The sequence below is a fragment of the Ostrea edulis genome, chromosome 1 (assembly GCF_947568905.1).
Source record: "Ostrea edulis chromosome 1, xbOstEdul1.1, whole genome shotgun sequence".
Lineage (NCBI taxonomy): Eukaryota > Metazoa > Mollusca > Bivalvia > Ostreida > Ostreidae > Ostrea > Ostrea edulis.
The window spans coordinates 45,348,708-45,364,898 of NC_079164.1; the positions used below are offsets into that span (position 1 = coordinate 45,348,708).

The 16,191-nt window shown below is 36.4% G+C and overlaps 1 protein-coding gene across 3 annotated transcripts in view; it reads left to right on the top strand.

Moving 5' to 3' along the window:
* LOC125653691 (DIS3-like exonuclease 2) overlaps nucleotides 1-15,221 on the top strand; it is a 34,664-nt gene extending 19,443 nt beyond the window's left edge. For all 3 annotated transcript variants that reach the window (XM_048883257.2, XM_056147195.1, XM_056147241.1), the window contains exons 5-24: nucleotides 672-737; nucleotides 901-954; nucleotides 1,219-1,320; nucleotides 2,378-2,659; nucleotides 2,893-3,040; nucleotides 3,122-3,206; nucleotides 3,500-3,599; nucleotides 3,772-3,928; nucleotides 6,022-6,134; nucleotides 8,319-8,426; nucleotides 8,550-8,726; nucleotides 9,013-9,149; nucleotides 10,125-10,248; nucleotides 10,373-10,432; nucleotides 10,544-10,630; nucleotides 10,931-11,078; nucleotides 11,412-11,542; nucleotides 11,801-11,905; nucleotides 14,468-14,635; nucleotides 15,010-15,221. In XM_048883257.2, the coding sequence (XP_048739214.2) occupies nucleotides 672-737; nucleotides 901-954; nucleotides 1,219-1,320; nucleotides 2,378-2,659; nucleotides 2,893-3,040; nucleotides 3,122-3,206; nucleotides 3,500-3,599; nucleotides 3,772-3,928; nucleotides 6,022-6,134; nucleotides 8,319-8,426; nucleotides 8,550-8,726; nucleotides 9,013-9,149; nucleotides 10,125-10,248; nucleotides 10,373-10,432; nucleotides 10,544-10,630; nucleotides 10,931-11,078; nucleotides 11,412-11,542; nucleotides 11,801-11,905; nucleotides 14,468-14,635; nucleotides 15,010-15,090 (2,433 nt within the window). In that variant the 3' untranslated portion in view covers nucleotides 15,091-15,221. The remainder of the gene's footprint in view (nucleotides 1-671; nucleotides 738-900; nucleotides 955-1,218; nucleotides 1,321-2,377; nucleotides 2,660-2,892; nucleotides 3,041-3,121; nucleotides 3,207-3,499; nucleotides 3,600-3,771; nucleotides 3,929-6,021; nucleotides 6,135-8,318; nucleotides 8,427-8,549; nucleotides 8,727-9,012; nucleotides 9,150-10,124; nucleotides 10,249-10,372; nucleotides 10,433-10,543; nucleotides 10,631-10,930; nucleotides 11,079-11,411; nucleotides 11,543-11,800; nucleotides 11,906-14,467; nucleotides 14,636-15,009) is intronic.
* The last annotated feature ends 970 nt before the right edge of the window (nucleotides 15,222-16,191 follow it).

Genomic DNA, 16,191 nt, shown 5'->3' on the forward strand with positions numbered 1-16,191 from the left:
AAAGCCTCTACCAAAATTGTAAATTTCATGATCCCCGGGGTTCTGGGGTTCTGACCCCAGGGTGGGGCCAAACTTGGTATATAGTGTTTATTTGTAAAACACTTAAATAACATCTTCTTTAGTGTTATTGATACTAAATTGAAACTAAATGGATATTTAGAAAGAGCAGGTAGTCCTTTACCGAAATTGTAAATTTGATGATCCCTGGGGTAGGGGTTCCGACCCCAGGGTGGGGGCCAAACTTAGTATACAGTATTTATCTGTAAGTTGCTGATACTGTATACAATCTAAATGCATACTTAGGGATAGCAGAAAAGGATGTACAAAATATAGTGAAATTCTCAACCCAGGGTTATGACTCTAGGATGGATCCAAATTAGTCATATTTAATGTTTTAATTTTAATACACCTATTGTATTTAAAGCCTTTCATCAGTGTATGCACTTTTGAGGGCATTGAAGTTTTAAGTACACATCTTGTTTTATACTGTTGCTGAATGATAAAATTTAGCTTTATAGATATTCAGAACAGGATTTTTTTTTCTAGATTTCATAGCCCTTAAGAGTAGTGATAATTTTTCACTAGTACTCAGGTGACCGATAAGGCCTGTGGGCCTCTTGTTTATTGTATAGATGTTTGATTTACTGTATATCTGTTTGATTATTGTATAGATGTTTGAGCCTTATTGGTCCTCTGAGGAAGTATCTGCTGGACTGAAACGAGGGGAACTGCTTGAGGTAAATAAATAAGGCATCGGAAGAAGATGTAGTGAAAAGTTAAAATGCATCAAATTAAAATTTGATATGCAGTACATGTATCTGAATTTATTGTTTGTATAAAACATTTCAGTGTTTTATAGTCTGCAGCTTTTTTTAAGGTGAATTTTATTTGTTTTTTAAGGGTCAGCTTAGGATTAACATGAAGAATTATGAGGAGTGTTTTATAGACCACCCAGTGAGTACAATATTTTCTGTGTACACAAGCAATGTTCATGTACTGTGATAAAAAAAATTCTATATTGAAAATGTAATTTACAGTTTATAGTTATATTTCCTCTATTGACAAATTGAATTGAATGATTTCAAGTTAAACATTTACATGTATAAACGTTCAGGTAATAGAATCTTGTAGCTACGGATGTTAGTAAATTCATAATGTGTATTCATGTGTATAAAATGATTAATATGATCTTGAATAATATTGTGATGTTGTATACAGGATGGTATGAGGGACATCCTCATTTTCGGGACAAAAGATCGGAACCGAGCCTTCCATGGAGACATTGTGGCTGTCCAATTCAAGGACAAGATGGAGTGGAGGGTAGGTGTGAATCATTTATAGGAAAAACAGAAGTAGAGATTAAGATTGACCCTGTGAGAGGTGTAGTCTAACTGATGCTTGTGCATTGATTCCACTCTGTGTACAAGTGTTGACAGTTTCTTATGCACAGAATTCTGCCAAGCTACCGGGTATATTGTAAATATGTTTCTTTTATAGTGCAATAGATTTATAAACTTATATTGTCTTTGTAGTTTGTTTGGCACAAATGTGAGTTTATGCATGTATAAATGATGTCTGTGCTGACAGATAGAAATTTTTATGAGATGTGACATTCCGGAATGGGTTTTTCATTTACAAATGTAAGATCTCATTGGTCGATATAAATAGACTGTTTGTGGTGGTGAAGCTGTATACTTTATGTTATCAGCCCCCACTCCTCCACTTCCTTCAGTGCACCCTATCTGTAACATGGCAAATTATTTAGTTTTGCTATTGCAAATTGAGATGGGCCTGGGCATATTTCATCAATCAATTACGATCTTGCTAAAATAATTTACCCCAAAATACGCTGTGTTTAGTGGTAGATAATGTCAGATAGCCATGGCCCACTAGCTGCGCTATAAATGGTATACTACTCACGCTCAACAATTTGTCTAGCTTACAACAGCTGGCTCTTGTTGTAGACACCAGTTGTTGAAGATCTCAACTTCCGGTTCTTGCAGTGTGACTGCCAGTTCAACTGGTCACTCATCGAGTTGTTGATCTTTAACTGTCAGCTTTTGCAGTGCACATCGCTTATGGCACAGCTACTGATTTCAATCTTGAGAAGTTTGACAACTCAAATTATGTGTTTTGAAGTAAGCTAGACCTATTATGGTTTACAGTTGCATAGCTGAGTTTGCCCTTATGCCAAGTCATGTTGTAAATATGCTTCATTACTATTACAATTGATTTAAAAACTTATATTGTCTTTCTTGTCTGTTCAGCACATACACAGAGAATGGTAGATACAAGTAGATAATTAAGTCTGTTGATGTGGTGGTCATTTTGTCTTTATTTATATATTCTATACCCCATTCGAACATTGAATTTTCAGGTAAATGAAAAACACCTAACTGATCTAGAAGAACGAAGACAAAAGTGTGATGAGAGGGATACTGACAATGCCACTGGGAATTGTCACGAAGGGGAAATGGATGCCAGTGGTAGTAAAGTTGACAGTCCAAAATACACTCCACGATCCACTCCCCAGAAGAAATACCTGTCTGTACATGGGGCCCTTACTAATAATAGCACAGTTGTAAAATCCCTCTTTCAGGAGAAAGCAGAGAAGAAAGATGATGGACTAGAAAAGAAGCTTCTGCAACCAACAGCTAAGGTAGGGAAAAAGGTGTATCTTTTGATCAGGGTCTATTTTTATGATTGAATGCTTTAACCTGATATTGATAGTTTTCTGAAATCACACATAATTCCTGTTTGAGTTGAAATACTCGTATGGTAAGAATAAGTAATAGTCAGATTGGTCTGAAGTATGAATAAGTACAGTGTAGATATTCACTGTACATCTAGAGTGCACTGAAATACCTTTTCATTTTCCTGTTGTCCTTGTAGGTAGTGGCAATAATAGAGAAGAGGAATAACAGAGCTTGTACTGGAAATATTAGTCTGATGACAGACAAAAACAAAAACTGGGCCTTTTTCAAACCCATTGACTCTAGAATGCCGCGGATGAGAATTCCAATGGCAGAGTGTCCCAAAGGTATGTCTATTTTGCAGGTTTTGCTACACTGCCACAATTTGAGCAATAAACACAGTCTCTATGTATGTTTCCTTTGTGCAGATTTTTATGAAAGACCAGATGATCACAAGAACACCCTGTTCATTTGTAGAATGATAGAATGGAAAGACAACATTCAGGCATTTGGGTAAGTCTAGGGTCAAGTGAATGTTGCATTAGAGGGGTAATTTTGTCTGCGTAGTCAAGGGATTAAAAATAAAGAGATATTTCAGGAAAATATGTGTGTAAATGCATTGCCATTGAGTAAATAGGGAAAGCACTTTGTGATTTTAGAGAAATGTATGTTGAGGTGTAAGAAAAATTTTGGAGATCATAATCTTTTGTAGTCCTTAAACAGGTAATTAAACATTGTGAATTGAAAATACATGTATGTTGATTGGATATTGGTGATTTCTGTGATTTTGTCTGTTGAATGTTTAGGTCCCTGATGAAGAGTCTTGGGGAGGCAGGGCAGATTGAGCCAGAGACTGAGGGAATGTTGATTGAAAATGATGTTGACTCCTCGGAATTTCCCCAGGAGGTAATGTAAAAGTTTTTCAGATGTCTAAGATATTAAATTAGTGTTACTGTGCCAATGTATAATACTATATGTGTAGTATTTTGTCTCCAAAAATTTCTCTTGTGGTATGTTTTTCTAGCTTCATTTAACATGTACTGTACTTTGAACTAATGATGAAACATTCATTGACTAGGCCATTGACACCTTGCCTGTCAAGAACCTGCCTTGGAAGATTCCTGTGGAGGAATATCAGTCTCGCCGGGATTTCAGATCCCAATGTGTGTTCACCATTGATCCTGCCACTGCACGGGATTTAGATGATGCTCTGTCTTGTGAAAGGCTTCCTGATGGTAAATATTTCTTCTTTGTAGTAAGTCTCTTTGTTTTCTGCATTGTATTCTGCAAGTCATCTGAGTCACTCAGATTACCTATTGCAATCCCTGTCCATCAATCTGTCACTCAAATATCTTTTCCAGTGCCAGTAATGACAAATAAGTTGTAGACTGAATTTTTAATTTTGATAATTAAGTAGAGCCAGAAGTTTTACATAGAATGACAAAAAATACTGCATAATTTTTTTTCTCTTGAACAACAATATGCAAACATCATTCTATCAGAAGTCCCCCCCCCCCCCCCCCCCCCCCCCCTTGGGAATTTACCACTTTGGAATACCAGACCATTTGCTTGTACATGTGTATGTACATCCCGTTTAAATAGGTTTGTCACCATTGAAGCCATTTGTATCATTTGTTTTGGCATAAGAAATATGTTGCTTGATACCTAGGTGATCGTTAAGGCCAATGGATGTTTTCTTGTTTATTGTGCATATTATCGCAATTCACCTTTGAATTAGAACACTTTACCCGATATAGTATTGCGTTGTGTGACGACACAATTGAATGAGACGATTGAACAATTTGAATGACATGTTCGATGTACATGTAATACAACAAGAGTTTTCATTGACCGATTACAGCCCGCCCACTTTCTCGAGCGGATTCAGTGTAGCTGGAGAACTGTACATAGCTCTCTGAAAAGATCCACCTCTATAGAAACCTTCGATTTACGGGTCACAAAAAGATGCGGACGGTTGAGGCCTGATATCGGTGTATTCTTGTGTTGCTGTCTCATAAACTCAATATAAAAAAATTTTAAAATATTTTCCTACTATATACTTGTGTCCAAACATACTTTCAAATATTCATTAAAGCCACACAAGACCCGAAAACTCGCAGCTTCAAATGATTTTGTTTTTTGACGTAGCCATGTTAGGTAGCCGGTCAATTCGAACTCTTGCTATTGGTATCTATTCATAAAATTGGTTGTAAGTTATGTATTCGCTCTTCATTTATTATCAACATGAGTAATTAATAGAAATTAAATATTTTTGTACCAGTTTTTTGGAAAGGTAAAATAAGCTCTTGATTATCGAAAATGCTACATAAGCCATGCATTAGATCGGAGACCGGCCGGCGCAGCCGCCCATGACTAATGAAAGCCGCATTGCCGTGAGTTTTGCTATTTGAATGATTATCATTGAATAGGACTGGGGTGGTATATTATTTAAACTATTTAGCTAAAATATTTGTGGGGTATTAGTACACATCTAGATGCTATTGTGCGAGTATGGAAATGAACAGGGATTTGAATTGACTGGCTACCTAACATCGCTACGTCTACGAACGAAATCATCAAAAGCAGGTTTTGGGTCGTATGGGACTTTAATAAATATTTTAAGGTATGTTTGGACACAAGTATAGTATGAAAATATGTTAGGAATTTTTTTTATATTAAATTTATGAGACAACAACAACACAAGAATACAACTTTTTCTCTTTCTTCCTTTGAAGTTTTTTTCCATCTAGCATCTGGCCATCATGTTTTCAAATGCTGACTACTCCCGTATAAGGGAATTTGGGCGGACTTATACATATGGACCAATGAGAGTTTCTTTTGCATTTCGCAATTGTATTACAAACGGATTCGATTGTGTCGTCACACAACACAATACTATATCGGCCAAAGCGTTCTAATTCAAAGGTGAATTTGCGATAAAGACTAACATAAAGATTGTACTGCACAGATTTAGCAGCAGAAATCCTATAGTCCATACTGAACAAGTACAAATAAGGTTTAGCTGCAGAAATTGTATAGTCCATACTGAACAAGTACAAATAAGGTTTAGCTGCAGAAATTGTATAGTCCATACTGAACAAGTACAAATAAGGTTTAGCAGCAGAAATTGTATAGTCCATACTGAACAAGTACAAATAAGGTTTAGCAGCAGAAATTGTATAGTCCATACTGAACAAGTACAAATAAGGTTTAGCAGCAGAAATTGTATAGTCCATACTGAACAAGTACAAATAAGGTTTAGCAGCAGTACAAACAAGACAGTTGATATGATGAACAGCTTTGGTAATTTTTTTCCCTTGTTGTGTAGGTAACTTTGAAGTAGGTGTTCACATAGCTGATGTGAGTTACTTCTTGAAGGAAGGAACGGTACTTGATAAAATTGCGGGTCAAAGAGCCACCAGTGTTTACTTAATACAAAAGGTAAATCTTGATTTTAATCATTGTGGATATGAAGTCATGTTATACTTTGATATGAGTTTTGTGAAATTAATTCAGAGACACTCGTTCTGTAAAATATATATGCAACATGTAATACCAAACAGTGTACATAGTTCAGTATTATGAAAACAAGTAAGTTTCACTTTATTAGATGTAATTGAGAAATAAATTTCAATTTTGAAAATTTGTGAGGGCATAATTGCAATGTTTGATGCCGTTATATAGGGCTGAAACGATTCAGGTAAACTGTACCTCACGGTTCGGTTCAATTTTCGATTCTTAGGCCACGATTCGATTATTTTCAATTCAATTCAATAGTTGTCAAAAACTCTAATAAACAATTTAAAAAAATACACAACTTTCATGTTTTTATTAGGTCACCTGAATCATTCAGGTGACCTATTGCTATCTGTTTTTGTCCTTCATTGTGCGTTAACATTTGAACATTTTCAGCTTCTTCTCTGAAACCCCTGAACCAATTTCAACCAATTTTGGCATATAGCATCTGTGGGTAGAGGGGAACAAAAATTGTGAAATTCGTGGTCCCTGCCCCCCTGGGGCCTGAGGGGTGGGGCAAAAACCATCAAAATGAGTGTAATTTTAAAAATTCTTCTTTACTCCTGGACATCAAGAAGCCAAACTGTGGGCATAATTATAATGAGCGTTGAGCCCTCTACCAAAATTGTGAAATTCATGGCCCCTGGATCAGGGGTTCTGGTGTGTTAGGGTGGGGGCTCTATTGGTCATATAGTGAAAATGTAGAAATTCTTTGAAAATCTTCTTCTCTGTCTCTGGGTATTAAGTAGACAAACTAATAGCATGGTAATGATGAGCAAGGATGCCTCTTTCAAAATTGTGAAATTCATGGCCCCTGGGTCAGGGGTTCTGGTATTAGGGTGGGGCCCTATTGATCATGTAGTGAAAATGCATTTTATTTCTTTGAAAATCCTCTCCTCTGCTGCTGGGTATTAAGTAGACAAACTAATAGTATGATAATGATGATCAAGGATGCTTCTTTCAAAACTGAAATTTATGGCCCCTGGGTCAGGGGTTCTGGTGCAAAGGCGGGGCTGATTGATTATATAGTGAAAATGCAATATTTCTTTGAAAATCTTCTGTTTTTGTCTGTCGTCGTGCGTTAACATTTGAACATTTTCAGCTTCTTCTCTGAAACCCCTGAACCAATTTCAACCAATTTTGGCATATAGCATCTGTGGGTGAAGGGGAACAAAAATTGTGAAATTCGTGGTCCCTGCCCCCCTGGGGCCTGAGGGGTGGGGCAAAAACCATCAAAAAATCTTCTTCTTTACTCCTGGACATCAAGAAACCAAACTGTGGGCATAATTATAATGAGTGTTGAGCCCTCTACCTAAATTGTGAAATCCATGGCCCCTGGGGCAGGGGTTCTTGTGTTAGGGTGGGGCTCTATTGGTCATATAGTGAAAATGTAGAAATTCTTTGAAAATCTTCTTATATTGGTTTTATCTAAGGAGTAAATAACCCTTTCTTTATGATGTCTCAGACCTAGGTTTTTTAAAAAGGATTATTGATTGAACATAAAAATGACACATGTACTTCATGACCACATAGCTATTCAATGTTTCTTCCATCCAAAAGTAAAATTCTTATATTTAAACACAAACCTAATTCAAACATTGGAAGGTTGTTACATGATACTCAGGTGACCTCCGATGGATAATTTCATACCTGGCCAGTTGGTCAGTCAATTTGCACACCTGGACGATCTTAATTAACCTTTGGCCAAGATTTTCTTGTCTTCAAAAAGTGGCTGGTATGTTAAGGGTAAATTACACATGTTTGTTAACAAATGTACTTTAAAAAGTGGCCGATGTCCGGTTTTCAGGGGTGGCCGGTTTTTTAAGACTTTCTTTGTAAGGAAATGTTAAGATTTCTGCCGGGACTTTGAAAATCGGCCGATATTCAGGGAGAACCGGTATTCTGAGGGGCCGGTTTGGAGAAGTTTCACTGTAGACACACTGTATTTATCAAAATTCATACGCGCATTATTTACAACTGCAACACATTCATGAGGAAATGGTTAGTAGAATTTGTAAGATATCAAAGTCAAAAACTTTGACTTGGTAAATGTAAATATTTTCATATGCATGTAGAAATTTCAATAAAAGACCTTAACTCTTTTTCTAGGTAATTCCCATGTTGCCGAGAATTCTGTGTGAGGAACTCTGCAGTTTGAATCCCGATGAAGATCGATTGACATTCTCTGTAGTTTGGAAAGTTTCAGAGAAAGGAGAGGTAATGGACAAACACTGTTCCTGTGAGCAGAAAGAGTTCTTGTGTAAAGATATACAAATTTGGTAATATAAAAATAGAATGGTGATATTGTTTTACACTGAAATAATGTTTGTCTATTATCAGATTTATGAGGAGTGGTTTGGTCGATCAGTGATTAAGTCCTGTTGTAAGCTGGCATATGAGCATGCTCAGGGATTTATAGAACTTCCAGATAAGGAATGGTCAGTAGAGGAGTTACCTTCCATTTCTGAACCATTCTCTGTGGAGGAAATCAAGGAGAGAACCTTGAATTTACACAAAGCAAGTATGCAGATAGATTTTATAGGAAAAGGAAAGCGTATCAGATCTTACAACTACTAGTATGCAGTAATACAATAACTATGAATTCATTATATTTGGTTGAATTCTAAATGTATGTTACTCTTGTTTCATGAATTTAAAACCTTTATAAGATAATCTATTTATATAACATTGTAATATACTCAAACCACATCCATGAAATTACATCGTGGCGAAACTGTAAAATCGTGGCAATCTGTGGAATTAGGCTGCGGAAGATGTGTTTTAAGATTTCACTGGATATTAGATTGCAGTTAATCTAAGGAAACACCGAATGGACAGTGGGGCGCTAAGACTGGACCAGGTCAAGTTACAGTTCTGCATGAATGATGAAACTGGGCTTCCTAATGGCTACAATATCTACAAGCAGAAAGAGAGTAACAGGTAAAGGAATTAATGACAAGTTGTTGTTGGGGGGGGGGGGGGGGGGGGGGGTATACTGGAATTGGGTTGTCCGTCCGTCTGTAGACGCAATGGTTTCCGGGCATTATCTTTTCCACCTACCGTCACCATATCATACATATGGACTACCCATGGGATGAAGATGTTCCCTATCGATTTTGGGGTCAAAAGGTCAAAGGTTAAGCGCACTGGACATCGAAGTAGCAATATGGTTTCCGGGCTCTAAAGCGTTATCCTTTCCACCTACAGTCACCATATCATACATATGGACTACCCATGAGATGAAGATGTTCCCTATTGATTTTGGGGTCAAAAGGTCAAAGGTCAAGCGCACTGGACATCGAAGTAGCAATATGGTTTCCGGGCTCTAAAGCGTTATCCTTTCCACCTACAGTCACCATATCATACATATGGACTACCCATGGGATGAAGATGTTCCCTATCGATTTTGGGGTCAAAGGTCAAGCGCACTGGACATTGAAGTAGCAATATGGTTTCCGGGCTCTAAAGCGTTATCCTTTCCACCTACAGTCACCATATCATACATGTGGACTACCCATGGGATGAAGATGTTCCCTATTGATTTTGGGGTCAAAAGGTCAAAGGTCACGCACACTGGACATCGAAGTAGCAATATGGTTCGGTTTATCATGCCATTTGTTTTTTACACTCAGAAAAGAGGTAGTTTATACCTATTACCAACACATTCTTTGGAAGATTGGGGTAAGGGTGGGGGGGGGGGGGGTATTCTTAGTGAGCATTGCTCACAGTACCTCTTGTTATATTCTAGATTCATGAATGAAATTAAGGATATTGTGTGTTTCAGTACTAGTTTCTTTGATATTAGTCCGAATTTTAAAAAAAAAAAGAATAACCTTCAATTTTGTGAGAAATAAGTATGTATTGTAATTTTTGTGACTAATTTATGCATTTACTTAACATTTATTTTGTTGCTAGGTTAGTAGAAGAGTTCATGTTGCTAGCTAACATGGCTGTGGCTCATAAGACGTATAAAGAATTTCCTAAACAAGCTCTGCTGAGACGTCACCCACCACCTAAATCTAAAATGATGGAGGACATGGTAGGTTTCTCAGAAAACAGATTTGAGGAAAATGATCGATAAGTACATGTATTTCTTTAATTGTGAAGTAAATGCAATTTTTTTGTTCAGAGTTTATGAGAATTGAAACTTTTGTACTATATAGAGAGACCTATGTGCAAGCCTTGGTGTTCCTATCGACATCAGTAGTGCAGGGAATCTACAGGTAAAATTTGGAAATCTAATGCACACCTGTATACAGTACATGCATTTCAGTTGATTTTTGTTTATTCAACACCTATCTGTCTTGGAGATTGCATTTTATAGTTATTTTCAGAGGTCCCTATGGAGCTACCTTGGGAATGATGAATACTCTGGTGCTAGAATGCAAGTCCTAGTCAGTATGTGCTCCAAGCCAATGCAGGTATGGTGGGAAGATTTTTTTTTTTAAATATTTCTACCAAAGGATATTTGTCATAGACTATAAAGTTTTTGTTATTGCAGTCATGGAGTTTCTCCATGATGCATGTATGATGTTCTTATAATGTTCCTGTAATAAAACCTACATAAAAAACATGGTTACAGTAGTGAACTCATTCCTTGTAATTGCTGATGGATTAGATAATTGGCTATCACGAATTGTGCTTATAACAAAATAACCTGACCCTGGTCCTTCACTCTAAAGTAGGTTTTACTCTTTTACAATGTGTTTTGTGCATTTCAGAATGCTCTGTATTTTTGCACTGGCTGCCTTGATGATGAAGAGCTGTACAAACATTATGCCTTAAATGTCCCTCTCTATACACATTTCACCAGCCCCATCAGGCGATATGCAGACGTCGTAGTTCACAGAACATTATCAGCTGTGCTAGGTTAGTTTATGATGCTTATTTAAGTGACATGTACTTATCAAACAGTCATTGTTTTTCTTTGGCATTAGAAAATGTTACCTGTTAATGTTCATGTTAGATGTGTCAAATTGACAACTTCCCTATACCACATTTGGGTAATAGTGAAATCTAGAAAATGTTTAACCACATATTTTGGTACCCTTCATATCTTTTTCCATGTTCGTAAGCATCAAAGATGCATCAAATGATCATAGTAAAGTGTATAAAAACAAGACTATCCTTTGATATTGGCAGACTGGTTCTTTTGTCCTAGATAGGTGCACAGGTCCTTAATGTTTTCTCGCACTGTTGTAGGATACAGTACAGAGATTAACTTAACTCCTCAGCAAATTAACAAGCAGGCCAGCCATTGTAATGAGAAAAAGACCAACTCCAAACGGGTGCAAGAGCTCAGTTCCGACCTATACTTTGCTGTATTTGTGAAGGTACTCTTATTTTATTTAATTCTCACACCTAAGAAGTACTGTAAATATATGTATTTTGTTATTTTGTTGTGTTTTGGAAGTGTTTATGATGTACATACATGTATTAAAAATGTGCTATAGCAAATAAGCCATCTCACAAAACGTGTTACATGTAATGAAAGAAAAGTAAATATATTGTCATGGAAATGCAGTGCTTATGATAATTGCTTAACTGATGTTCAGCTTGGTGCATTGTCTTGAGAGGATTTTAAATTTCAGGAAGCTGGTCCATTTGAAGAAAGAGCAATGGTGATGAATGTGTTGGACAAAGCATTTGATGTCTTCATCATGAAGTTTGGAGTCATCAAAAGAGTTTACTGTGATGTGAGTTCATTTCTTGCACTAAGTCTGAAGATAAGACCCTTAAAATCTGTTTAGCGATAGTTTCATTACATTTGGAAGATTATATTTATGATATACCCATCAATAATCCAAGTTATGATTCTGTTAAGTTCACAGTGTAGTCTGACTTTCCAGGTCATGTGTCTCTGAACTAATGATATCACAATGCATCAACGCACACTTTTGTGTAAAGCGATCAACCGCATCATACACAAAACTGCGTGCACAAAAAATAATTTCACTTCATGTTTGTCTTTTTGCTAAGGGCTATTCCAGAAATAAATACATGGGGGGGTCGGGAGACACCTTTTGTATATACCAAGCACCCATAAAAAAAAATAAAAAATTACCCCTTGACCCATCAAATTAATAAACTCATTTTACAATGACCCATCTAATAAAAAAAAAAAAAAAAAAATAACCAGACCCACCACAAAAATATTTTTAAAAATGAAAACGGTACAAATCTCGCGAGGTTTTCGGGACAAACATTCTAGTCAATGACGCGGTAATGCCTGTGCGACATTGTATCACAGTAGTTCTGAAGAAACGATGTCACATCAACACTCAAAGGCATCTATGGCGGGAATGTTGGAAAGATTGGGAGTCCAAACGATGCTATTATCATGAAATGGGTATGGATATGTTTTTCCACGAATCGTTCGTCTTCTAATGGAGCCCGCGCCTGGAGGCCTCTATATCACCGTCACACCGACTGATAAATATAACACATCGGTACCCTCGTATAAATCAACTAAGGTTTGCCTATTTTTATTAGAAAACGGAATACCTATTGGTTTCAAAATATTCCCAGTCGATGCACTGTAGACTGTAATAATCTACAGAACAGAGTTCGCCGCCATCACGTCCAAAGGGACCCTTCTAAACGCGCCTCTAATTTGAAGAGTGCCGTAATGGAAAGTTATGCGCTGCAAAGAGCGACAACTCGAATAGTTCTATGTTACTTCCGATTTCCGAAGCAGCATTTCGAAAGCACGTTTTCAATTTTCCCTCCGACGTTTTGTAACCAACACGACAAGAGCGACAATAAAAATATTCTGAAAACTCAACACCCATGTGGCACAAAATAAAACAATAGAAACTACCCACTACCCATAATAAATATTTTTTTAACAGTCCAACCACGGACCAATTAAAATATGAAAAAATACGACCACCCATACAAAAAAATATCGTTTGCCGCCCGACCCCCCCATTTGATCATTTCTGGAACAGCCCTAATTATGAATAATTCATTATCATACAAATGCGTATTTATAAATAAATAAAATGTAAGTGGTATATGATAAGATTTATCATTAGGGCTGTTCCAGAAATGATAAAATGAGGGGGTCGGGCGGCAAATGATATTTTTTTGTGTGGGTGGTTGTATTTTTTCATATTTTAATTGGTCCGTGGTTGGACTGTTAAAAATTATTTATTATGGGTAGTGGGTAGTTTCTATTGTTTTATTTTGTGCCACGTGGGTGTTGAGTTTTCAGAATATTTTTATTGTCGCTCTTGTCGTGTTGGTTACAAAACGTCGGAGAGTAAATTGAAAACGTGCTTTCAAAATGCTGCTTTCGAAATCGGAAATCGGAAGTAACATAGAACTATTCGAGTTGTCGCTCTTTGCAGCGCATAACTTTCCATTACGGCACTCTTCAAATTAGAGGCGCGTTTAGTAGGGTCCCTTCGGACGTGATGGCGGCGAACTCTGTTCTGTAGATTATTACAGTTTACAGTGCATCGATTTTGGGAATATTTTGAAACCAATAGGTATTCCGTTTTCTAATAAAAATAGGCAAAGCTTAGTTGATTTATACGAGGGTACCGATGCGTTATATTTATCAGTCGGTGTGACGGTGATATAGAGGCCTCCAGGCGCGGGCTCCATTAGAAGACGAACGATTCGTGGAAAAACATATCCATACCCATTTCATGATAATAGCATCGTTTGGACTCCCAATCTTTCCAACATTCCCGCCATAGATTCCTTTGATTGTTGATGTGACATCGTTTCTTCAGAACTACTGTGATATAATGTCGCACAGGCATTACCGCGTCATTGACTAGAATGTTTGTCCCGAAAACCTCGCGAGATTTGTACCGTTTTCATTTTTAAAAATATTTTTGTGGTGGGTCTGGTTATTTTTTTTTTTTTTATTAGATGGGTCATTGTAAAATGAGTTTATTAATTTGATGGGTCATGGGGTAATTTTTTATTTTTTTTTATGGGTGCTTGGTATATACAAAAGGTGCCTCCCGACCCCCCCATGTATTTATTTCTGGAATAGCCCTTACTACAATGACTTGATCCGAAGGGTTGGATCATGTCATGTTGCAGGCACGGATCGTCAGATTAAACTTAATGCTTCATATCTTGTTTGATCCCGTAATCGGTGCCTATCAAGTTGATGTGATCTGACTCTTTTGATCAAGTTACTGTAGTAATAATATATATCTATTCAGATTAATTTCTTATTGAAATATGTAACAAAATTTTAATGGTGAATTTATATAAGACATTATCTGTATTTTCAGAAATTGGACATCAAAGAGAAGATCTTCATCAAAGAACAGAAACAGTCTGTGATGACACTAATATGGAACCCAGAAAAAGAGGGGGGAGACTGTGTGCAGGAACGAATAACTATTTTCTCATTGGTTGATTGTGTAATGGCAGCAGGAGATATTCCACTACAATGGCTAGTAAGTTTGAAAAATTGCCAAATTTAAAATCTCCAAGAAAAATGCGGCTGATAAATACTCCCAAAATGGTATTCTATATGTTCACGCAAATCCTTTTATGAATATTTTTCAAAAATCATATTAATTGCAAATTTAAGGAATGATATTAGGTCTCCAGCACTATGCCTTATGAAATTTTACACGTATAATAGATTGTAATTCACCACCAACCCAGTATTATTAAAGGCGAACTTAGAATCAATCAGATTAATTTTTGCATTATAGCTAGCTTTTTGAATAGATGCTTTATAGTAATATATCAATTTAAATGTACACATATGTGATATTTGTATGCATGTAAAGTGACATGGGCATTTTCTTTCCTTTTATTACAGGTTAAAGTTAAACCTCCTCACAAGAGAAAGAAACAGACAGATGATTTAAGTGCTCACATGGATAACTTGGATCTCAGTTGATTTAAATGAAAACTTAGTGCAATTTTTGAGTGATATATTTTCATGATAGACCATTCGATAAATTCATTAACTTGTATTTCTTTCTATTTATTTGAGAATTGAAATGAGAATAAAAATGCCAAGCAGAATAATCTCATGACTTTTTGTAAAACATACATTGTACTGTATTATCAGATCTGCGTGTATATTATAATTCTGTACAACAATACGCTACAGAAAACACGAGATCTACAGGAGTGATGTGTAATCTATCTACATCTTTAAAATGCCATACTTTTTCCCTGGAAAATTTCATAGATTTAATCAAGGGGAATGTGATCAGTTGTGATAAAAGCTTAGGGCTGTTCCATTATAACATGGGGTACCAGGGGAAGGCAGTTTTTTAAAAAATCTATGGGTGATTCACATTGGGGGGATATGATTCTATGGTGGGTGGCTTTTGCACAAAATTGCTTCTATGGGTGGTTATTATACCAAACTGTATACCAGGGTAATTAGTGATAAGATAATCAGAAGAACACATAATTGACTGAGGCAATCTTGGCATTGTGTAAATTATGCTTGAAAGGGAATTGCATGTATTGAATACTGAAATAAAGTTGATATCAAGATGAAGATGTATTTTGTGCTATATAATGGGGAAAAAATTTGATTTGGGAATATTTTAAATTCTACTTTTTGAATAAATAAATTTACTTCTGTAAATGCCCAAAAAGCTTCATTATTTGCCTTATTGGGTGGATACCAAAATCACATTGATGGATAGTCGTCCTAATTTTCAAGTACCCTCCCCCGTCCCTTATATGTTTTACTGGAACAGCCCTTGAATGAAGACATCGTTGAAATTTGTGGAGATATTTGTGGTAATTATACGATGTTCTGATCATCTCTTGCTATATGACTCCTTTGTGTGTAGGGCAAAGTTGTGAAAGTACGAGAATGAAGAAGTGAAGTTGCAAAGTTGACATCTAGCAAAACTACATGTACATCTTTACCCTTGCAACTATGCTCTTTAGCTTCTTTGCTCTTGTTCTTTCACCCGTGAGCATATTGTAATGCATGCCCAGGATATTTGACTTCTGCATTGTAAAAGTTGTTTCA